The sequence below is a fragment of the Mytilus galloprovincialis genome, chromosome 2 (assembly GCF_965363235.1).
Source record: "Mytilus galloprovincialis chromosome 2, xbMytGall1.hap1.1, whole genome shotgun sequence".
Classification (NCBI taxonomy): Eukaryota; Metazoa; Mollusca; class Bivalvia; order Mytilida; family Mytilidae; genus Mytilus; species Mytilus galloprovincialis.
Window position 1 is genome coordinate 151063 of NC_134839.1, and position 26192 is coordinate 177254.

Genomic DNA, 26192 nt, shown 5'->3' on the forward strand with positions numbered 1-26192 from the left:
GCATTTGGTACATGTCTGATATTCAGGATAACTATTACTGCAGGTTATAGTTTTACATTGAACACTTGGAAAATAAACATTTAAAAACCTTTTATGTCACAAAACACTGTCAAACATTCAAACATACTTTCCATACTGATCTGTGTCCACACTTGTGTCGTGTTGGAAAAAAAGGTACAATAACATATTATTTAAAACAAAATCGTAAGACGGGTTTTTTATGATATGCAATTAAATTCATCATATTGAACTTTAATGCAGTATTTACTTGTTATCTTAACAAAAGTTCTTTTTTCTTACACCTGTTAGTTTTTGTTTTCATATATTGAAAGAAGAAGATACCAATATACGTAAAAGAAACAGCATTGGAATTCATAGAAAAACAAGAGGCATCCAGAGGTCAACTTTAGTTAATGACATTTTTTGTTCGATATATACATGTAACAATAAACATCTATATACAGCAGACTATCATTAACTACCAAAAACATAGATGTTCAAACAAAAGATAAGCAACAAGGTCTTCACAATTTAGTATGCAAAGACGGTTGAGATATTTATCTTACGAAATTCAGTGCAAATTTAGGAAAATTCATCATACGAAATTCAGTCTAATTTTAATTATATTTATCATAAGAAATTCAGTCCAAATTCATCATACGAACTTCAGTGCTAATTCATTATACGAAATTCAGTCCAAATTCATCAAAGAAAATTCAGACCAAATTCATCATACGAAATTTAGTCCAAATTTATGGCTATTCTTCTTACGAAATTCAGTCCAAATGTAGTGATATTCATCATACGAAATTCAGTCCAAATACAATATACGAAATCCAGTATAAATTCATCATACGAAATTCAGACCAAATTCATCATACGAAATTAAATTTAGGGATATTCATCATACGGAACTCAGTTTAAATTTAGGACTATTCATCATACGAAACTCAGTCCAATTTTAGTGAAATTCATAATACGAAATTCAGTCTTAATTCATAATACGAAATTCAGTCCAAATTCATCATACGAAATTCAGTACAAATTCATCATACGAAACTCAGTCCAAATTAAGGGCTATTCATCATACGAAATTCAGTCCAAATTCATCATACGAAAAATGTGAAATTCATCATACAAATGCAGTCCAAATTCATAATACGAAATTTAGTTCAATTGAAGGGATATTCGTCATACGAAATCAGTCAAATTTCATTGCTACATCAGGATATATTCGGGATATATCCCTACAATGGACTGTATTGGAATATCAGTATTTAGATGCTTCGATGTTAAATATTTTAGCATAAAAAAGAGAATTGTTATGCTAACGATAACTTTTAATAACTTATTCTAACGAGACAACTACCCAAAACAGACCTAATGACACAGAAAGTAATAACTGCATGTGGGTCACCGTACGGCCTTCAACATTGAGCAAAACCCATACCGTAAAGTCAGCTATTAAAGGCCCCGAAATGACAAATCTAAAGCAAATAAAACGAGAAAACGTACGGTTTACTCTCTCGGACGAAGTGTTATTTTTTTCAAATTTGTTTTCATTTTTTTTTACACGTTATTACTCCCTTTGCATATTGTGATCTGTATGTATTTTTTTTTTATTGTACACATTTTCTTTCATGTTTTATTACATGTTTTGACGATTATTGCTTGTAAATACACGACACGATGTAACATGTCGTTAAAGTAGATCTGTGTATTTCGTTGTCAATCGCAATGCTATTCTGCATTTTCATTTCCTACCATATAACTCCTTTATATCGTCGCTGGGCTTCTTAAATGTCGTATATGACTTTTTTGGCTAAAAATACTTTTTGGCACCAATGGTCTGGGCGGGAGGAAATCTTTGGTATTACAAAATAGCATACAGTTAGACCAATCAAAATGTGTGAAATAAGACATATTACAAAATGTTGTATGAAAACTTGAAAATCGTTGTAGAATGGCTTTGGGGAAAAATAATTGTACATTTCTTTATTGCTGTGAAATTAATTAAAGTTCTTGGATAATCCAGAAATGTCAACGTTTTTATTTCACTGCTATTTACAAAAATGTTCAAGTTCACATACGACATTTTGGAAGCATGCATTTTGCCAAAATTTTCAAAGCCTGTTTGTGAGAATTTTTTTTCTTGAAAAAATTGTAATTGACAACATTTTAGAAGCCCAGCGACGATATATTATGAAATTCTGTATATGTTTAGTGTTTACTTCTTCTGTGTTAATTTGTTTAACATGGTGTGAAGAATTGCAAGAAAAAGACATGTTGAATTCCTTGTGGTTGCTTTATCTTTTATCTTTTTGTTTGTCTGGCTTTAACATTATGTATCATTTTGTCCCATATAAATAGTATATGTACTTTTGTCTACGTATTGCATGAGAGTTCGTCTGATCTTGATTTTCTCTCTTTAATGTTTTATCTTATGCAACCAGTCCTTGTATAGGTATTGTTCTGGTCGTCCTATTTAAATTTGCATAATTTGATTTGGTCTTTTAACGACTACTCAGTTAGGATCGTTTATTATTAAATTGTTTAATTTTTCGTGTGATTCAAATTTTGTAAAAGTGGGCTTATTTGGTTTTCGTTAGTTGTTATATACATAAGTTATACCGTTGGTTTTGTTACAAAAGTCTGAGCAAAAAACTAAACCTTGTATTCACCTACAAAAGTCATTGACATGAGAAAATGTGAAACTATTCAAACCTTAAAACTAACGGTCTAATTTATGACAAAACAATAAACAGATATAACAGGTATCAACCAACTCTTTGCATGTCTAATCATGATTCGGTTGCTGCTTACAAGTAACATATGTTATTGTTTTCAACGGTTAAGTGTTTTTCTTCCTCGCAAGCAGTTGCCATCTTTTATTAAAAGTCGTCTCTTTTGTCGCATAATATTGTCTATGAAGCATATCTATTTGTGTCTTTTATTTTAAGATTTACTGAAAAGTAGCAATAAATAGCATGCCCCCAAACTTTATTTTTTTTCAGCTTGGTGACATCATCTATATGAGTTATAACTGATCATGAACTTAACAATACTGCTAGCTTCTTTTTATTTATCATGAGAAGACAAGTCAAGACCATCGTATGTCATATTTGTTTTAATGGTTTTACACTAGTCATTTTTGGGGTCCCTTTATAGCTTGCTGTTCGTTGGGAACCACTGCTTCGTGTTGAAGACCGTACTTTGACCTATAGAGGTTTACTTTTCTAAATTGTGACATGTATGGATAGTTGTCTCTTTGGCACTCATACCACATCTTCTTATATCTATTTAGTCATTTTAACAGTTGAAACTGATGGGAGATCTCTGGATGTTTCTGTTCAATACTTTAATATACTTAGGACAAGAAGAAGTCTCCATATATTATATAAACGCGTGTTTGTTGCTGAAGACCGCATTTTTGCCTTTAAATGACTATTGGGTTGTGTTTGTTTTTTGGTTGCTGTATCATTGGCGTATATGCCGCATATCCTTTTATATTCATTGGTATTACAAACTAGTCGTTGTAACGACTATATGTTCAGTTCTTGATGTTTTTTCTTTGTTTAGGTTCTGTCCCACTAGACGTTAACACGCCTCACTACTTAAGCTTTATGGTTCATGTTGTGAATAGGAAACTCTAATAAATAAATTAAACATCTATAAAATTTTATTACATATCTACTTTCATTACTTAGTAAATCGCATTTGCAGAAATTCGTCGATAAAATGGCTTTGGCTTAAATTACAGACTAAACACAATCTAACGAATAAACTTACAAACATTAATCATATATGCATTATCCATATACAAATCGTTAATTTGGATTGATAAATTTGTTTCAACATTTCATAACCATCTCCAAAAGTACAAAAAATAATATCTTTTGATAGTTCAAACCTTCCAAAGCAATGCATTTGAGCCAATGTTGTAACACATCTCTGCATGTGCACGAACGATGAAATTGTCAAAAGAAATTGCAAATCGGAATTTTAATACAATTTGAAGCCGGGGAAAGAAACCCAGAATCGCACATATTTAACTATTGAAAATCTCGCCAACTACAGAGTATACTAGAGCGGCTTATTCCTTTCTGCACTTAAAATCTTAATAATTATTTCCCTCTTAACTCTGTTGTTCAATGAGAATTACAGCAAAAATTATTCAAAAACAACATCTTTCATATAATTCAAATATATACATAAAAAATAAATAAATGTACTAAAAATGATATATTCAATTTGAAAAATGATTTTGAAGAAAGAAAACTGAAAATCATCAGAATTCTCTGCTTTATTCGGTAATAGATAAAAATTGATGAGATAGACTTTTATAAACTCAAAAGAGTAAAACAATTTTCATCGCTATAAGTTTGATAAGGGCTCAAAATGTCTGAAGTAATACAAATTCTTTCAAATACATCTTGTAAAACTGCTGTCCACTAAGTCATTTCAAGAGTAAATCATTGTTAGGTATTTAAAACAGAAACCAGGAAACAAAATATATATCTATGAAGCGGGAGTTAATTAAGATTTCCTATCTTTCTATAGATTTGATCATCTTTGAAGAGTGAACACTATATCGCATTTGTCTGTGACATGTACGTCCGCCATAATATAAAAATCACCTAAGTGTAAATATCGTATGTAAATCTGACAACTTATATTTCTATATCAAACAAGCAAATCGAATTGTCTAGAAACATTGGAACCTTCGCCCCTGAAGAGAAAAATAAAACAAAATATGTAGCAATAAATTGTTTTTGAAATGAAAAAACTTAGCATTAAATGAATTTTCACGTGTGGCGTGATGATATACCATAAACTTTTTTTTTTCGATGTTATCGATAACATATCCGATTGCTATTTATCATTGCGGTGGTTCTCTTTTTTTTTCAGGAAAAAAAATGCCCAAAATATATAAATTTAATACATTATGTATCATATACAAATCATAAAAAATGATACCAAGAAGAATAAAAATATTTTTGATAACCTATGATACAATACACCTTTTAGTTTCATGTAAAATGTCGATATGTTATATTGTCGTGAACACCAAAGTTTTTAACACTGTACGTACAAAGAACCAAAAAACTAAATTAACCAAGAAACAATATCATTTACCTATGTCTAACAGTTTACAAAATGTGCATACAAAAAAAAAGAGAGAATTATATGTAAGTTAATGTAATTTTAGGTAAACTATGTAATTTGTCAATAAAAACTAAAAGGGGAGGTAATTTAAATATTAAGAAGCTGAAGGATATAATTCGTTCTCTCCTTGGTAGCATTATTATTTAAGTTAGGTTTGATGGAACTACTTTGATTGAAATATTGGTTTTATACTCTTGGCGGTGCTAACACTCACTCAGAAATTCAACTTCTATCTCCCTAATACGATATGGGGTGAAGTCACAGCGTCATTGAAACCAAACTAAAATGGTCCGAAAAAAAAAGCCTTTTCTGAATTGAACTTTTGAGATAGTGTCATTTCAAATTTAATCATGGTTTCGTGGCCTTAAATCCTCATCAGCAAAACGCATTATTCACATACCTAACCATGGGAAGAAATTAAGCATTTACCCCGAGCTGTGCTTCCAGATTGTTAAATACTAATCAACTTTTTTCATATGTATAGTTTTAAAATTATACAACACGAATACTAATTTGCTTCAAATAAAAATCAATTTGTTATTTATAATTCCTGTTAAGGTGGTACCCAACACTTTCGCTAAAATTAATTGGCTCGTTTTATTTTCATAAAAGTATTTACTTTGACATTTTAACAAAAATATAAAAATTCAAAAAAAATTACACTGGTTATATAGCCATTTGACAACCACTAATTTTGAACATTGAGAAGCTTAATTTGCCTTTTACAACACAACGTAATTAAAACGTTTAGCTGACTGTACAGAGTTATCTCCCTGTAGTGTTAGGTACCATCTTAAACAAGCACCACTATTATTTTTTAGGACTTTGTCAAAGTCGAATGAAGATATAAAATACCTTTAAGGGAATCTTTATTTTATATAAATAGCGGTATCTTAAAAATAAAATGGCCGTTCTGATAGCATATTGTCTGTGGAAACAGCCTGTCATCGATTGAGGAAAATTGAATAAGAATTTCATTAAGACATACATGTAAGTAGACAATAATCTTCGGTTGCAAGTATATAAATCTATATATTGGCAAGATATTGGCATCTCTGAGAATTGCTAAAAGTGCACTTTACTTCCTCTTAAATCTCTTTTAAAATTCCCGTAATGACACCTTATTGCAAATGCGACAAATTATGCAAATTTATCAAATGAGAAAATCCTATGTAAAAAGTTCAGTAAGAATCAAATAAATAATTCCATACATTTCAGAGTTTGAAATAATAACACAAGAAAAATGTGTAACTGCATGTGGTCGGTCTATTTACATAAATACAAAGGATTTTCAAATTTGATTATAGTCATGGTAATCTCATTACCAGAAAAAATATAAAACATAAAAATATAACACCAAAACAATAATGGGACCTTAAAATTGAGACAACTAATATTACACAATAATAATGCACCATTTGAGGCGTCCAGTTTCACTTGCATCACTGCCTATGTCCTCCTCTGAAAGAAGATGATTGGTTTATCCTTTTAAGTGCTTGTCCTGATGTAAGCAACCATTTCATTGGACAATACTCAATTCCATTATTCAAATCACTGATTTATAGACTGAGGCATACACGGTACCTGAGATTTAGTCGGAGTATCGTCCCTTTTTACAACTTTCTTAGCTTTAATGCGCCTGTTTTGAAACCATATTTTGATTTGTCGTTCAGACAAGTTTATGAGCTGTGAAAGTTCCCATCTGCGAGACTTTGAAATATATGTGGAGTTGTTGTACTCCCTTTCAAGTTCTGCTATTTGAAATTTAGAATATGGCCGCCGTCGCTTCCGTAACGTTACTGTGGTGGGAGCAAGTGTAGTTGATGGAAGATGAATCTGTTGCATGTCTGAAATTAAAAATAAATATATGTTAATTAAAAGAACAATACGTTATTGCTGCTCAAATTACTAATAGAAAGTAATTGTGTTTCTGTTTGTTCCGTTGTTTTCCTCTTTTAGTTGATGTGTTTCCCTCGATTTTATTTTGTAACCCGGATTTGTTTTTTCTCAATCAATTTATAATTTTTGTATAGCGGAATACTACTGTTGCCTTTATAAAACATTCTGAAAAGAGGAGGAGGAGACAAGAGCCATTATTTGTCTCCTGGAGTTGCACACCAGTAAATTATTAAATCCTTTCAAACTGAGGTTAATTTTCAGACTACCCGAATAGTAAGATATAGACTTGTTATTTCAGTGTCATCTATAATACTAAAATTACGAGGTCCAATTTGTCAGCCGTCATCACGTAAAAACGACGAATCAAAGAATTCAACTTTATATACAACTAATATAGTACAGAGGTGTAGATTAAAAATTACACCACTCCAGGTCCTTTTATTTTCCACGTAATTAATATCGCCAATAATTAGGAAGTTCCGGGTCGAGTCCGATACCGATACCAATAGTATAATCACCTGTTACCTATTACCTTATCTGTACGTTCCGCATCTGACAGGCGCACCACCAAACGGTGTATTCAGGATTAATATGCTATATAAACGGGTCATAATCACAGGGTTGACACTACTAAATTGTCAAATTGTTACCTATTGTAGTATTTTAATCCGTAAGACTTTCTAAGATAACAATACGAATACTAAAAATTTGGACTAAAAATAAGTTTCAATTTGTTAGCGGGCATGACGTAAAACAGCGAATCAAAGAATTCAACTTTATTTATAACTAATATAGGACAATGCTGTTGATTAAAAAATACTCCATTCCAGGACCCTTTTGTTTTCCAAATATTTAATATTACCAATAATTGATAAGTTCCAGTTCGACGGGTTCAAACAGAAAGATTTGAAAGCAGAGAAAATTGTGTATCTTATAATCTGCATGACTTTATCAGATGACAGTACTAATACTAAGATAAGGCTTGCACATAGTTATATACTTTAATTCAGTCACGGACCCGCGATATCACGGGTGTGTTCTAGTAATATTTATGTTGTCAATAAGACCTCAAAAACGCAACAATTTGACTTAATTTTCCCCCAAAGCAAAAACTGTTTGATTAAACTAAAAACAAGCTATTGGTTTGCACATTTTTTTTTTATTCTCAAATGAAATATTTGCATCACTTATTTTGGGTAAGTCACACAAAAATATAACAGGATTGAAATTATGTCAATTTTGTCTCTACAAATGCAGAAAGTTGATTTATTGGTTATTGTCATCTGGTCATCGATAATTGAAAGACGAATGGTGTTATTTGATGGGTTGCCAATTCTTTGGGATTTCCGAAATTAGGGAGGAAAAGTAGACTTGTAACCAACCCCTTTATCAACATTCGAATATATAAATATAAATATATATATTGTTGGCGCGGAGTATTCATTCATTTAGTTTCATTTCACGTATTTAAACATCACTGATTTCGATTTTTTTAGTTCTGGTATTAAAGTTTGGGCGTTGAAACTACAAAGGTGTTTCAGTCGCACCAAATTTATAATTGTTATCTCAATTTTAACCTTGTACAAAGCCATTTTCTGTCACACTTAGACAAATGGATGCCGCCATGACGTCGTCGTTCCATCATTTTATATAAATATTGAAACAGTCCTTGTTTCCTTACAGAGTCATTAATAAACGTGTGTGTGGTCCTTTATGTTACATATGTTCATGTAAATACTATATTGTTATAAGTATTGTACAGTAAAAGGTGAAGAATTTAAAACTATATTTTTTATCATCTTGTCTTATACATCACAAATGTACTTTACATACAGCTGTGTGAAATATGGCGATATTAATTAAAAAAGAAAATTCAGATCAACATTTTTTCGGTCTAAATTATTTAATAATGAGGACAATTAAGACTCAAACTTGACGGAGTTGAAGGAAAAGTTGCACTCTTCATTATAAATTGTATGAATTTAAGTATTTTCAAAGATGGCATATACTGTTTTAGGAATACTTAATTCTTCATATCGTTTTTGTGAAATGAGACACTAAACGAAGTAAAAAGTTAATCCTGCTTACCCAACCAACTCAAATTATAACGTAATATATCTATGACGAAAATTATAATAATAGAGCAATTTCTGGTTTTCTCTATAATAACTACTTTTAATGGTCTAACAAAAATGTCAAAAACACCAAAAAAAAAAAAAAATGCAAACAAAGAACAGAAAAAACCATGACCAAGAGATAATTTTGATTGACTCAATTTGGTCTATATCTTAGTTTCTTTTTGGCCTGATCAAGAGAAGCTCATTTGACTGATTATAATACAAATTATTCCTCCTTGAATAATTAAATGTGTATTAGGAAATAAAAATAATAATACTGAATTTTAATGAATTTGGTTCGTTCGAAGTGCTTTTTTGTTCTTAACGTCACAAGGAATGGCCCACAAGCACACAAAAAGCACAACTGGCAGACCATGTCCAGGTGAATAATACAGGTTGTTTTATGTAAATAAATATTTGTTTTCAAAGACTGTGAAATATCTCTGTGAAAACTTTCAAGTGAACGTGCAAAAACAACACATTGCCAGGTTGATTCGTACCCACGACATGTATTGTGTTAAGAAAAAAGTTTTGAAAAGCCATCAAAGATACCAGTTACGTTTTTACAGAACCCAACAGTGGCGATCTAACTAAAACAGTTTGAAAACCAAACAATTTTAAAGTTGAAGAGCATTAAAGCCGAAAAATTCAGAGCAGTTATGCTAAATCTGACAAAGGATAAAAAATTACTTATTTTTTGGAAATGTATAACGTTTTGTAAACAGTAAACTATACAGAGATCGACTGCATGTATATGATATTTCTTGTACTGCTGACAACTACGCCTGCGTTAACATCGGTAATACATATCCACTAAAGAAAGAGAACCATCGGGTCATCAGGTTCAAAATTGTTTAAAAGCACGCATTTAAATATTTACATTATTTGTTACTGATGATAATTTTGATTAGTAATTAATAATTAAAACAAATGCTGATCGAATTCCAATTATAAACGAATGTTTACTAAATACACTGGTATTACAGAATTAAAGAAGAATCTAAAGCAAATAATAAATGCGTGTATTGATCGTTTAAAATCAAATGCTTTGATAAAAAATTGTCACTTTTCACGCTAGAATAATAAAAACGTTGAATAAATTGAATATGGCCGTGTCTGCCACATCGTTTCACACTAATAAGTAAGACATTAAATATTAAAAGATCTTAAAAATACAATGTTATAAATCAAATATATTGTTAGATAAAATGGATAAAAACAAATTATCGCTTTATCCATCTTGTTTAAATTCATGTTCACAAGAATATTGAAATTGGTTTCCTTTGAGTTAAGCATAAAACCATGAGCGTGTCACGAGGATTACTTAACATTGCAATATAGCGATGGAACTCCTCGTATAATTATGAAAAGCAAGATTACAATTTTGATGTAATGTACTAGGTGAACGAGGATTGGACCAGGGATAGAATGACACAACATTTGTATAACCTTGGAAAAAAGTCAAACACCATTTAAGAGCCAAACACAGACTACATTTGGAATCCTGTAAGTTCTTATAAAAACTTGTTTAGGCAGGCATGCGAGCGACAACCTAAACAGTATTTTGTTGGCTGGATTAGTTCGGGTGGAGAGGCGAAGATCGAAAGAGAGATCAAGAGAGAGAGTTCAGGTCGAGAGAGATAGGTTTTCATAGTAAAAACATGACCAAGTATGCAATATATATTGTTTGTTATTTCCAACAACATTCTTTGTTTAAATATTAATTTTATGAGGTATTTTATTAACTCCATGCTGTATATCTGTTTTGTAGAATGTAAATAAAAGTTCAAATCAAATGAACAATATAAAAAAGTTATGTTGTTTTCATTTTAAATATGCTAAAATAAAATGTGACAACAATTGCATTACTGTGTCTGAAAAGTCATCAGAATCTACCCACTCTCATTCAGATCACCCAAGAAACGTGAATTCACGAGATTTTTATTGCCACCATGTTTACAGAATTGCTGAACATCAAAGAAGGGCAGCCATATTGCCGTAGCGATAAATACATTTTATTACAGTATGAAAGCTAAAACAAACAGTATTAAATTTTTATATGTTTAGTGTATCAAGATTTTCTGAGTTTAAAACTGATTTGTATTCATGGTCAGATCTCCAGTAGCACACGGAGCAACGTCTGACATCGTCTGGTGAAAATCTGAATTACCATAATTTTTCATCATGAATATAGTCAATGCACAAGACATTTTCTTCAAACTGAAAATGTCTCCCTTTTCTTAACTGTTGCGATAACTTTACTAAAAAAAAATGTAAAAGGGGTCCGTCATTTTCATAAATACAAACATGATTTTCGAAACTATTATGAACTTTATCCATATTTCATCCAAAATATGTTGGAACATTTGAGTTTAAGATTCCCAGAAAATTTGGAACGCACGTTCATTACACATTACATCGTTTTCACTTTATTTGAAAGACGACACCAACTTAGATTAACGGCAACCAAGACTACAGTCAAGAAAACAACCCCTCCCCCTAAAAACAATCAAATCAAACAACGCAACAACAAAAACAGACATTTTAAACACTAGGCACACACGGCAAGTAACAATGGTAAATATACATGAAAACAATTTATTCATTTTCATTAACATATTTAACGAAGAGAAGATTTATTTTTTTCTTTTCATGTTTGAAAAAAAACGAGAGTTACCAGAAGATCCATCAAAATATTAGGGAGGGTGCTTACATGTACATAAAGTTAATTAAAGCTCAATGACATTTAATCATTGGTGTAATTCTTCATACTAGTATATGATGGATGTTTTGGTTACAAAATAAACTTGTTTCTAAAGCTGTGATAAAACATCTGTATGAAATAGATTAAACATTTCAAATCAATGTGTTAAGCAATTATTTTTTTCTAACAGTAAGCCTTAATTTTATTTCGGATAAAAACGCAATTGTTTAAATAGAATTATATTCCTTAAAATTGCAAGAGATAGAGCCTATAATACACTTTATTTTTTTAAAGCTTACCAAATCTGGATATATATGCTAACTTTGAAAATATGAATAAAAAGGCCGACGGCGATAAAAAAAACTGATGCTGTACAAAATACTCCACAGAAAAATAAACAAAGAGGGTTGCAATCTATTTATAAAGAGGTATTTGGGTGCAATATATACTCAAGTCTTAGCTTCAAAAGCCCCAATTTTATTTTTTAAAACGATCACTATAAAATACAGATAGCTGTGGTTTTCAGTGCCTAACTCATTTGAGGAATTTTTGTTGGAGTATGAGTAAATTTAACGCTATCTCGTAGATTAGGGTTCAAAAGGGAAACATTCCTTAAACTGTTCATATTGTGTTCATCTGGTTCTTTCACTGAATCTTCATGGTTGTTGTTATCACGATGTTCATTGCTCTCTGGAGCATTCCAGCAAAGCATTAATGGATTAAAACATGACAAGCCATAATCTAATTGAAAAAGTATTAAATTACGAAGTGTATTTAAATATTACATGGCCTTTAAGGCATTGCATATGCACATACACGAACATGTTCATGTATTTATTAACTGTTTTAAGCAGCTTTAAACTTAAGGTGCCACTACTGGAACATAAGCTGCTTACCATTCCGAAACACATTGAGTTCACCAACATTTTTGAGCGGAGTTCATGTTTCTCAAAAATATTTTTTAGTGTTTTGTGGGCTGATTTTTGTCATTTCATGATCCCTTTTTGACCATGGAGTTGTCTGTTCTTGTTGAAGTTTATAATTGTCCCCTTGGTATCTTCTAATGTTTTATATATAGGAAAGGACTTGCATAAGGAAGTACTGTGTTGACTTCAATATACTTCTTTCATTATACAACTAATTACGACGCGTTGACATTGAAAATCATTAAACAGTATTCAAATCTGATCTGGAACACTAGTCTAATTACAGAGTTATATGAAGCATAGTATCGAGACTGGTTTACGGCTCTCTAAAGACTCATAATCTCATGATCCTTGTCGACTAAGAAATGACATTTTGCAACACTCCCAAATAGAGTATCATTCTTAAAATAATAATGTAAATATGAACAAAAGGAAAACTATGAAAACTTTAATGAGACAACAATCAAACGGCACAAAATACATGAATAGAACTCCACAATCTTTTATATTGAAATGATAAGATTTATTAATGCTTTTTTTTCTATCTACACTATATGTGTATTTGCATAACATTTTTAAAGTAATTTTATTTATAACAAGTATAAATATATATATAGAATATTCGTACAGTGTATGGAAATATAAAATAAATTTAATGAGATTTATATAGAAACAGAGAAACATTTGAGGATTGTCGAACTTTTCGTGTGTTTTGAAGCGAGAGCAAATAAATTTCATATCGATTCCTAATAAAAGTTTTACAAAAGTTTTATATTAATTTTAAAATTGAGTCAGATTTTGTCTCCTTATTCAATAATCAAATACACAATTCTTATTTAATACTTTGATCACACTTTTATGAATTCATAACCTTCAACAATCAATGTTTAGGATTAGAACTCGAAAAAGAATAAAATCTTGTAGACCCTTGTAAGAAAAATCATAGAAGCAAACTAAACAAATGTAATCCTTATAGACCCTCTTGCAAATAGTTGTGGATGCAAATTAAATCAAATGTAATCGTTCAAATTTGATTTATAGTTTTATTTCCTCCAATAAGAAGAACATAGGCAAAAAAATTATGATAAAATGTGCTACTTATCAAACTAAATACAAACCACATGGTATTGAATCGACGTGGTAGGCGCTTTTTGATTGGTTATAAATTGATGATAGGTGTGCAGATACGTTTATAATCAATCCTAATTGATTCTTTAATTGTATTTTTATTAGGCCTACCAGACACCATACAGAGTAAAAGGAGTTTTAAATAACACACTCGGTAAAATCATTTTCAATAAAAATTACTTCTATTTATCTCAAGAAGAAACCCCAAAGCATTTTAACGATAAGTAAATTGTTAGGAAACGTCTGCGAAATGATCCTGACTTGACACGTCGAGGGATAGTGTTCCGGACAATATAACCGAAAATAAATAAACAACCACACACATAAAACTGTAACTCATAAAATAACTATAAACCTTACTCTGTGTCAATAAAAGAAACAATACTGGTGTCATTGATCCTCTGTACAATTATACGGATCGTTTGTGCTAATCACTCTGAATCATCTATGATGGCCGGAGGGGGAAAAATTAAGGTCACTTTCAAAATGTAACAAGAATATAACACAAAGAGAAAATGAAAAAGGTAAACAAATAAGAATGAATAAAAGGTAAAAGTTAAAAAAAACATAAAATCACCAATGATAAGAGATGAAGGGACGTAAGTGAGACAGCAATCGAACAATAAACAGTTTCACTGAAATACATATATACAAACACATATTCACTGAGGTCGACGTCAGTGAACGATTAATTGACACTGATGCCTACAAGGTTTGCAGAAACACCATGTTTCGCGTAAGACCTGCGCGATCATAGACTGTAAGCTAAAATGTATCACATGTATTTAGTTTTTTTCAGGGTAAAGATGATTAAGCTGACTTCTTTGTACCTGTTAATTGAAAACGATCGTCTGAATTAGAAAGGTGAACTAACTTTGACATACAACATTTGTCATGCAGTAGTCTAAATTAAGAGGTGTCAATCATGCGTATCATTTTGTAATAAGTGCAAATGGGTGAACTTCGAACAGAAAAAAAATTAAATTTACATAATATCATTGTTGAAGAACTTACATGGTCTTATTGGCGTTTACCTGCTTTCTTTTCGACAATATTCCCTTGTAATATTGTTTTTCAAATAATTAGTTCGCGTATTCTGAATTTGTGGGTTGCTGATTTTTTGTTCTGCAATGTCGCCATAAAGTGGAACTCTCTATATTTATATATACAAAACAAATGCAATTTCTGATATGGACATGAACGACATAAAGACTCGTTAATCCATTTGACAATATCCTAACGAGAGAATATGACTTTAAGGCCTGAACTCCAATCAGAGTCAGACTGGATGCATCGACAGGTATAGGCGTCTCCCGCCATGCAGGCATCACTCTCAATTCGACCGAATATTTCTGCGTCTAAAAACTTAAATATGACAACTTTTATCAAAGCTTTGACGTTTCTGTATTATTTGTCCTTTTATCACATAACAATAAGACTATGAGGTAAAGTTGCTAATATGACAACTCCTCACAAGAGACCAAATTATGTAGCACAATGACCAAAACCTATATCGCATTTACATGTATAGCAAGCTTTAAAAGGTCCCGAAAAAAAAGAAAAATATGAAAAAGAATTCAAACAAGAAAACGGTCTGGTGTAGGTACGGAACAATAAACGAAAAATAAATATGATATATAGAGCAACAAAGACAACCACTGAATTACGCTACTGACTTGAGGCTGAAGAAAGTGGTGAAAGGGTCATCAGCGTCTGGACATTCTCAGTTAAGTCGTTTATAAATGAATATTATATACTGTAGACACACTAGCAGTCTCTTTTCCATTGACAAGCAAATGAAAACTTGTTCAAGAAGACTACCCGTCAACGCGCATCCAACGTTCCTTTTCAAACACTTAAAGAATATCATTATATTTTTTTTTGCTTTTTGTCTATACGAGTATAGATCATGCAATTTTCAGAGATATGGGAAAAAGTATTAGTTGACGTACATGTGTTTAAGTTACCGCCAATATGTGAAGAATTTTAATATTTTTGATTGGTCATACAATACAATACAATACAATATTTTTATTTTCCAAATTAAAGGGCCCATTAAGAGCATAACATTAATTACAACATGACATAAACATTACAGAGTGATTAAAGAAACATAAAATAATAATTCAAATGCATGAAGAAAGGATCAGTGGTCAAGGTCATACACATGGAACAATAGCAGTAAATACCGGTTTTATGTGACTTTAAGAAACTAAATGATGAACGTTTAACCTAAACTATTTGTATCTAAATCTATAACAGTTTCAGAATATAATGCATTCTGGAGTGATATCTTCAAAAGCGTACACCAAAACGTTGTGATTGGTTTAAAACGTTCTAAACAATGGAATTTCAACCAATGCCGTAACGTTATTTTCATTTTGGTGTACGATTACCCATAGTCCTTCAGATTCTGAAACGGCGAATTGGTAAATTGAAAGAAAGAAAGTTTATATTCCTAGCGTTTAAAAAACTAGCAAGCTCTAATTAATATGTCACGTTGATTGGATAAACTATCTGATGATGTCATTATGCATGCATACGTCACTCGTTGGGCAACTCGTTTTCTTAACATTTAAAACAAAACAAAAGTCGACATCTCTAAATGAACACTTATATCTTGTGTTTCTATCGGCTTGATCAATGTAAATAAATATTCGATTGAGAGAAGGTATATCGACGTGTCATATCATATCAGACGTTTTTTGTAACAACATGAAATTTGATTACACATACATGTTTTGTAAGTCGTGTTAGCCTTACGTCAATTGCATAAAAAATCTAAAATACCTCCAGTACAAATATATATAACCAGACTATACATTACATTATCATCACTATTCATGCGAGCTGAAGTATTAATAAATCACTTCTTGCACTCCATTCAAAAAAATTTAACACCATATTTAAACGTTTATGAACGTACACTACAATTACTTTAAAATTCCGTCTTCTTGTTTAGATTATCTTGAAAAAGTCAAGTAATAGGTGACACGTTAAATGTCTGTCTCTTTGTATACATGTGTATAATTTACTGAAATTTATCGGCTATATTTCGTAAAACATGGACCAGCAAATAAGAGGGGCGGCTTTATATTGAAATAGCTTCAAGATTGGAACAGGAACCATATAGAAAAAGCATAATATAAAAAAGAAGATGTGGTATGATTTTCAATGAGACAACTCTCCACAAGAAACCAAAATGACACAGAAATTAACAACTATAGGTCACCGTACGGCCTTCAACAATGAGCAAAGCCATAACCACACTTTAAAAAAAAATGTCTCCTTTTTTTAAAATTAAGTCCAACAGGGACACTTATGATGACCAGTGATGTGTTGACAAAAGCTTCTAGTACTGGTATACGACTAAATGAGATCTTCAAAAATAGACAAACCATCTGAGGTCAAATTTGGTCGAAGGTGTTAAAAATTAAGACTTGTATGCGAAAAAATCCTAAAATTGCTAAGTATTGTCTACTGGGTTAAATGACGAACAGTCCACCAGCAGCAACATTCAAAGATTCTAATAAAATGAAATCATATTTCTAAATTCTAGAGATGTAATCTTCAATCAAAACAGTGATTCGTTATACTTGACTTATGTGTTCATGAAACTTTAAAATTCAGCCAAAAACATGCATCCATGAATTTATACTTGTTAGTTACCGTGAGCCACACACAAAATTGACCAAGCCAGATTTTTTTTAAACAAAAAATAATAGCCTCTTAAATGACCATAGCATGCAAAATGATTTTTTAAATAATTATAGCTGAAATAACTGTAATTTTTTGTGTCTATATATCTCCTCTTGTTTGAATAAAAACAAGTATACGTCGCTTTCCAAATTAGGACTCCGTATGAAAATTGATATAATAGTTTAAACATTTATTTTCGACAGATGACTTTAACCTCCTACCACAATAACACCTCAACGGCAGTAAACCTTCATAAGCACTGTATTTTACCTGTCAATGAGGAATGACCTCTGTTACCACCCACAAACCAACTTTAAACTATACTGAGAGGTGAGAAAATTAAACCTTAACTTTATTTTATTTCATTTTTTATTACTTTTAACTATCAAACAACCTTAGAGAATTTATTTTTCTCTTTCTTTTCCGGTCATTTACAGGCGCCACTAAGGAAAAGGATATTTGTTTTGGTAATATGTATGAAATAAACATCTTAAAGAAAAATGAAATCAATCGTGAAATGTAACAAAACATTCACAAAATAAAAATAAACAATTCAAATAGCCTCAGAATATTACCCGGTCGCGTTTATTAGTACGGTTTATTGTAAAATAGACATAAAATTAACAGATCAAAGTCTATAACAATCAAGTCTACTTTGAAACCCGCGACACTTTGAAAGACTAATTCACACTTTTTATATTTCTAAGTATATTTTTATGAACAAAATCAAAGGAGGCCTCCGTTGTGTTATTTGCAGTATGGCGGCACTAAATCACTTTCAGAGACAAACTTCTCTCGTGTGGATTATTTATGACTTAATGCAAAAACCAAATATTATATATCTTTCTACACTCTGGTGACTTGAAATGTACTTCCTCTTTTAAACAAACAGATTAATTTACTACTTTTTTTCAAATCGTTTGAAATTTCATCAATTTTGAAATTAAGTCGATAAAATATTGCATCAACTACTTCATGAAATTGATATTAACATGATTAATCCATGAATTTTAAATCTGTTGCACAAACATAACATATTAGTTCACTCAAACGGAAAAGTCTAATTACAAAAATAATTCAGTAATTCCAAGACATTAAGATTGCACAAGAAAAGAAACCCTTCTTTAAATTAAAAAGAATATGAACTAACATTTTGCGGAAATCGAGTTCACCTGAAATACAACCAACATTTTAATATTTAAAATTTATCAACTACCTTGACTTCTAAATACGTAAAATGCCTTAGGAAATCATCGAGGTTTCCACTGAATACATAAAAACCCATGTCAAAATATGGTTACATCAAAGGTAATATTTCCTGCATTATTTTTAGATATTTTTTAATCATTGTTTTCACATAGAATCAAATTGCCTTTTAGTCAAAAAAATTTCCGTCATGTAATTGATATATGGTATTGAGAGAGACACGTGGAGAGATTTACTACAAGTATATGGAAATGAATGTAAGTAATGCAATCAAAACAACATGTCAGCTATATATTGTTTCGGATTACATAAGCGACTGCTCAAAGAAAATACAAGGAACACTCGTCTCCTTTTTATATACTATGAATTTTTAATATTTTTAGATATAGGGGTGGGAAACAGTTTGTATAAAAAGATGTAGCATACTTGCAAATGAGACAACTCTCCACATAAGACCAAACAGCACAGAAATTAACAACTATAAGTCACCGTACGGCCTTCAACAACGAGCAAAGCCAATACCGCATAGTCAGTCATAAAAGGTGTGCTTTCTTATTTATGCTGCTTTTGATTCCAGAAATGTGCATTGTGCTTACTGCATTTTCTACGGTGTTAAACAAATTATTCAATATACCCACTTACGAAACAACAAACATCTTCGTATTGGATATGTGTAAAAGAAAAAGGTTTAGCAAAGTGAAACCCTCCTGCGCAAAATGCTGAAGATTTCGTATATTGTATGAGTAGAAGAGAATGTAGTGCAACTGTCTTTGAAAGAAAGTCGACCTGGAACTGTGTTCCATGAACTGTAGAACACATACCATGAACTGTGGAAAACCGTTCATAGATGTTGACGTCTAGAACATTTTTTTCAGTCTACAGAACATCTGGGAAACCAAGAATTTATTTCCCTGTTAAACAAGCAATTTTGCGCTCTACAAATTAAGATGGTATCCGATAGAAAGTTTTATAATTCTATATTAATATTAAGCACGCGTTCAATGAATTTGAAGGCGAGATCAGAATCTATATGGACTTAGTATATTAAACATTCATTAAATAACATAACATCTATGATTATTAATAAAACAAGCAATGCATATTGGGTAGGAGGTTATATTCGTATCAGGAACGGGTGTGTTTCTATTCCGTTTATCTAGATAGCAATCAGTGAATTTCAATAAATGCACATTTACACATTACCATAATTTACATGTAACTGTGTGTACCTTATACGATAGTTTAAACAACTTTTGCATTTAATGTAGATAGCGCCTAGCAAATTGAAAATCTAAGAAATTTAATAATATTTGTTTTTCAATTCAAAAATAGATATATTAGTCGTTATTTTCATTACACGTGCAGGTGAGAAAAGTATTCAAGAAGGTACATCGACAATTCTTTGGTATCACTGTTTAATGTCGTGTTCTTGATATAGTGATCCCTAATGTTTTCTGCTCTTTGGTTGTGTTGTTGTCTCTTTAACAAATTCCCTACTTCCATTCTCAATTTTAAAATTCAACTCAAAAAGATTAATCTATGTTATTTAGATCACCATGAATTAGCACATGGTTTATAGTATCTTATGATATCAGTTGACGTTTGGTCTAAATAGCTCTTGGTGAAGTTTATAGAATCTTATGACATCAGTTGCCGTTTGGTCTAAATAGCTCGTGGTGAAGTTTAAAGAATCTTATGGCATCAGTTGCCGTTTGGTCTAAATAGCTCTTGGTGAAGTTTATAGAATCTTGTGGCATCAGTTGCCGTTTGGTCTAAATAGCTCGTGGTGAAGTTTAAAGAATCTTATGGCATCAGTTGCCGTTTGGTCTAAATAGCTCTTGGTGAAGTTTAAAGAATCTTATGGCATCAGTTGCCGTTTGGTCTAAATAGCTCTTGGTGAAGTTTATAGAATCTTGTGGCATCAGTTGCCGTTTGGTCTAAATAGCTCGTGGTGAAGTTTAAAGTATCTTGTGCCATCAGTTGCCGTTTGGTCTATGTAGCTCGTTTGTGAAGTTTATAGTATCTTGTGGCATAAATTGACGTTTGGTCTAAGTATCTCGTCTATAGTGATCAATTGCTTATCATCATTTAAGTTTGTTAAGAACCCTATTTGCGGCAAGGTGCTATCGACTCGGATATTAACTGACTTTGATTAACAGTTTTCCTACCGAAGGTTTTCCTACGACAGGCACTCCGTCTTCACCAATTAACATTAGTTTAAACATATATTTATTTATAGTGGATTGGGAAACAAGTTTTGCAACTTATATTAATCCCTTTCCACCTTGCGGTTCCGAGTGCTGCCTTGTAGCGGCATTAGCCTACTCTTTTTCGAAATCTATAAGGGTGTCTTTACGTGCAAGAGATGTGGCTCTCTCTTAACACGGGTCAGCCATTTATCGTCCCCTTCCGACGGACTATCATCGTTTCCTCAAGACCATACTCGCAGATGGTGTCAAGGGAGAGCCGAAAATTGAGTTCCTGAAATTTTCATCCCAAACGGGAATCGAACCAGGAACCTTTGTGTTAGTAGTTAGAAAACCAATTAACATTGACTGCCAACTTGTAGCCAAGTGTGGTAAAAGTGGTCGCGTTTACCCCATAATCAATCTACCAATCAATCAAGCAATCATATATTGTGCTCTTACAGCTTACAGTAGTCACAATTTACAAATTTGATCTTTGCGGGGGTTAATATAATGTCAATTAAAAAATCCAGAATCACAGACTTTATTAAAGTATCATTTGTTACCCAATTATACCTATTTCAACATTACAATAATTACTCTATCCAATAATTTTGTAATGTCGTATTCACAGAAATTAAAGGTATTAATCTATTTTCAATAGCCGATTTCAGAATAATTTAACTAATACAAAGTGTTCAACTATACCAACCATTTTAAAGGTATAATCTGTCTCAAAACTTTGTATCATCAGAAACATTTGCGACTTATACATTCTATAATAAGACGTGATCTTGTACTTCGAGCAACTATGTAATAAAAAAAATTGTTTTAGGATATTTGGTGCTCGAAGTTTGGTTATTTCTCACTGTCGTACGATATCGACAAGCAGGACTATTGTATATAAAACCTTTTTTAAAAACCCGTATTCAAAGGAGTAGGGGCAATAAGGCCCTTATTTGGCCCAAAAATTACTGCAAATTTAAAAGTTATCGTACATATTTTCAAATTACTGAAAAGTATCTAGGGTAAAAGGTATTCAGAAAAACAATCATGACTTAATTTGCATATTTTGTAAAATTTCGTGATTTTCCTTGTTTTTCATCAAATTTTTAAGTATATTTTAGTTTGAAAAAGTATGTGTGCACCCAAGAAACAACTTTATATTTTGTGAGATGTTGTCAATAGTTATAATAAAGCTTCTGTTAAATTATTTGTTGTTTCTTGGCTGCGCACGATGTTTCCACAACGGAAATAAAGATAGAAAACTACATAAATTCTGTATTTTTCATCGTTTTTGTGAAAACAGTACATATTATGACGTAGTTGTGACGTCATCACATAAGAATCTTTATGTTTATCATTTATATTTCTTGACCCTATGCATTTCTAAACATTATGTGCGAAAAAGTTATCAAGCATTTTATTTTCTTGGGCCAAAACGAGGCCTTAATGCCCCTACTCCAAATTTATTAATAAGCTTTTTTACGTAGAATTTATACAGAAAATCGTGCTGCAAACATGTTGTTGTGGTTTACCATATACTAGTACACAAATTGTTTGTAAGATGTTTAATTTGTTTGTTTGTTTGGCTAAAACAATTTATGTGTAAAAGACATCCATCAATAACTGCAAGGTACACGGCAGCCGCCTTTTAAAGAAAGACCAAATCTCAAATTTGTATAAGACATTGAAACATGGCATTTGCTTAGGTCAAACTCGGCTGTTTACAAATATGCCCATCTTTCAGAAGTATCTGTTGATCTGAACTAATTTACCTCTCTAAAATGAAGTTATCAAAATCATTCAATTCAATGCTAATCAGACTCTTATCATTCGGAATCTAAAAAAATCGTAATCGATTCTGTGTTTTAGTCAATAAACTTTGAATTATTTAGAATTTAGAAAATGACAAGAGTTATAGTAAAAGGGTCAAACGGTGCAATATATGCGGTTATTAACATATTGGTAATGTATGCAAATAAATCATCATAAATTAATCATTTACTCATCAAGGCCGCCTCCGGAATTATTTATAGTGTCCGATTTGATTTACACGTTTATTTACAGGAATCATTTTTAAAAAGCGTGTGAAGGACGTTGGGTTCGACATTTAAAAATAAAGAAAATATTGAATGACGACCAAGGAATTGGACAACAAAACAGAAGCAAGTTGTGTGACGCTAAACAATATGTCAAGTTGTGTTGATGATTTTTCATGCCCAAACAATTACAAATTGCGTCGCTGGGCTTGCAAAATGTTGTATTTGACTTTTTTGGGGATAAAACTACTTTTTGACACAAGTCGACTTGGCTTTGATATTCCAAAATACCATAAAGTTAGGCTAATCAAAGCGTTGAAATATGACATGTTACAAAATTGAATATCTCAATTGTTTGTTAAGTTTGCTTCCAAAATGTTTTATGTAAACTTGAAAATAGTTGTATAATTACTTTGTGAATACCCTAACCCTAACCCTAACTTTGTGATACAATTTAGGTAATCCACAAATGTCAAAATTTTTATTTCACTGCTATTTACAAAAATGTTCAAGTTCACATACGACATTTTAGAAGCATACAGCGACGATTGGCTTTAAAGATTCCTTGCTATGGTGGACATGCAAAAACTGGCATTTAAATTTTTATTCACGAGTACGAGACATATATATATCATTATTCTCACAAACCAAATTACAATGGTATAGAGATCATTATACAAATTTCAATACAATTACATAAATAAATTATGTACGAAAGCAGATAGAGGCATTCACAACTGTTCACCCAGAAAAGTTTAATTTGTTATTGATAGTTCGTTCAGTTCCATACATTTTTTGGAATTCATTAAGTCATAAAGCTTCAACGTGTTTGGTCTATTTCTATAGTGAAATGCAATACAAGTGTTGTCTTCTACAGTTATCAAAAGCTGAACAATTAAAAATGTAATGGTATTGATCACCAATGGCAAATGAATTACACAATACACACTTTCTGTTTTCTCTTTCTATATTTTTCCATCTTCCAGTTTCTATTGGAAATCTCATGTTCGAAATTCGAAATTTAAGAGATAAGGATATCTGCCTGTCATCCAAAATTTTTAAATATTTCTCAAACTCCAAAGTATCTTTAAATAAACGATAATTAAATGTTTTTGGTGATTCATGTAGGCTTGCTAGCAAAGATTAAAGCCGACAAAAAAGAAAATAAAATCCAACTACATCATTATAAAAAACAAAATATAAGGGTCAAACCTGAAAGAAAAAACAAATTGGAAACAAAGACAGACAGTAAAGACAAGTCAAAACTTTTATATATTCAAAGCACCGTATAGGCGTATATACCAAATTGCAATGACAGGATATGTCTTTCTTTCAAACGAAATACGTTTTTGTTTATTACGTTAGATCATTCGATCTGACAAGAAAAATAACCTATGGGCGAGAGTTGACATTTAATCAAATTAAGTTGGGGGAGTAAAACAATGGTTCAATTATTAATTTTGATATGTCAATTGAAAGAAAAAAGTTTAAAACGTAGAAAAATGGAAAAGGAAAAAGTTTCTGTGTGTGCAAAAACAATAACAATTGGTTGCTTCCTTGTCAATCCAAGCTAGGACTTTTATACTCACCATATGTTTTACCTAAGTCCAAGAAAAAAAGAAAAACAAATAAAAATCAAATTACACATATAAAGTTTTACAGGTCATCACTCTACTTCGGCATTTTTAAGCTGCATGGCAGGTGTTTATCCATTCAAACCTTGATTTGAAAATCAGTTTTCTTTCTTGCAGATGTTATTAAAGTATTTTATATCGCAAATTTATCAGTAAATAATCTTGTGAAATTAAAAACTTTTTGACAATTAGGAACCAATCACCCCATCTCTTATCATTCACCACTTCGACAGCATGACCAATCAAACGATTCGTTTTCATTTACTGCTGCTTCGATGAAGTAGATAGATATATTGATTATGTGATTTTAATAGCGAATAGAAAAATAAATGATAATTCTTAGTATTTGTAACAAAAGTAATTTACGGACTGGCGACAAATTCATGTTTTATCTTTAAGTATCAAATATTATTTTTTTTAACTAATTTCATTTTATATTATCAAATATATTGAATACATCCGTGGGTAGCTATCATAGATGGTTTACAATAATTAGAAATGAACGAGTCTGAATACGTTCGAACAAATTATTCAAGATAGATGAGGAATTTATATATTTTCTCTAAAGCCATTTTTTATTGTTTCATGGGAAAGAAACTAGCTACTATTAACAAATCCAAGGCGTATATGCATGAGGTATATTTTTTTTCAGTTATGTATATTAATTATATATTTGTCATTATACTATTTGTCTCAGACATGTTTTATGTCGATTTTTTAAAACTTCTTTCGTCATTTAAAACTCTTAAGGTTAAATTCGTATTATCATAGAGGTCTTAAAACCTGAAATTACCCCTTTTTTTTACTGTTTCTGACATTATTCTAATAAGTTATATGGTTTTGATTAGCACAACAAGTTTTACATAAAAATACAAGGAGTAAGACTAAGCTGATTAATCGCAAAGACTAAAAAATCAGTGGCGGATCCAGCCATTTTAAAAAGGGGGGTTCCCAACCCAGAGTAAAGGGGGGGGGGGTTCCAACCCCCGGACCCCCCCCTTTTGGATCCGCCACTGGAAATACAAAGTCTGGTCAGCCTAAAAACAATATTCAATCACTATTTGTATTCAAGAAGTTTTAACTAGATATATTTTACATTTTGTGTAACGAATAGAGCGTGGAAAAGATACCATAGATGAAATAAATAATTCGAACTTTTTTTGACTACTGAACTACCTTAAAACAAAACATGAAAAAGGTCAACGATATATATGACACACACATTAATGAATACGCACGTTAGTTGATTAAGGGCAATAACATAGTGGTTATTTAAATGATATATATAGCGGATTATCAATTCGAGAGAAACAATGGAAATGAATTATTACACCCCCCCCCTTTTTCGCACCCGAAAATTAACTTAATAAATGAAAAAAATAAAATTGTATAACTTTACAAATGTAACATATTTGCAAAGATGTTTAAATAATAACATAATTTGAAATTCCCAAGTAGCAAATGATGATATTTGACATCAAGGTA

General features: G+C 31.2%; 1 protein-coding gene across 1 annotated transcript in view; it reads right to left on the minus strand.

Annotated features, from left to right (window-relative positions):
- Window positions 1-3661: 3661 nt before the first annotated feature.
- The window catches only part of LOC143062628 (uncharacterized), a 35692-nt gene continuing 13161 nt past the window's right edge, over window positions 3662-26192 (minus strand). Inside the window, exon 2 of the mRNA XM_076234295.1 lies at window positions 3662-7013. Coding sequence (XP_076090410.1) covers window positions 6718-7013 — 296 coding nt within the window. The 3' untranslated portion in view covers window positions 3662-6717. The remainder of the gene's footprint in view (window positions 7014-26192) is intronic.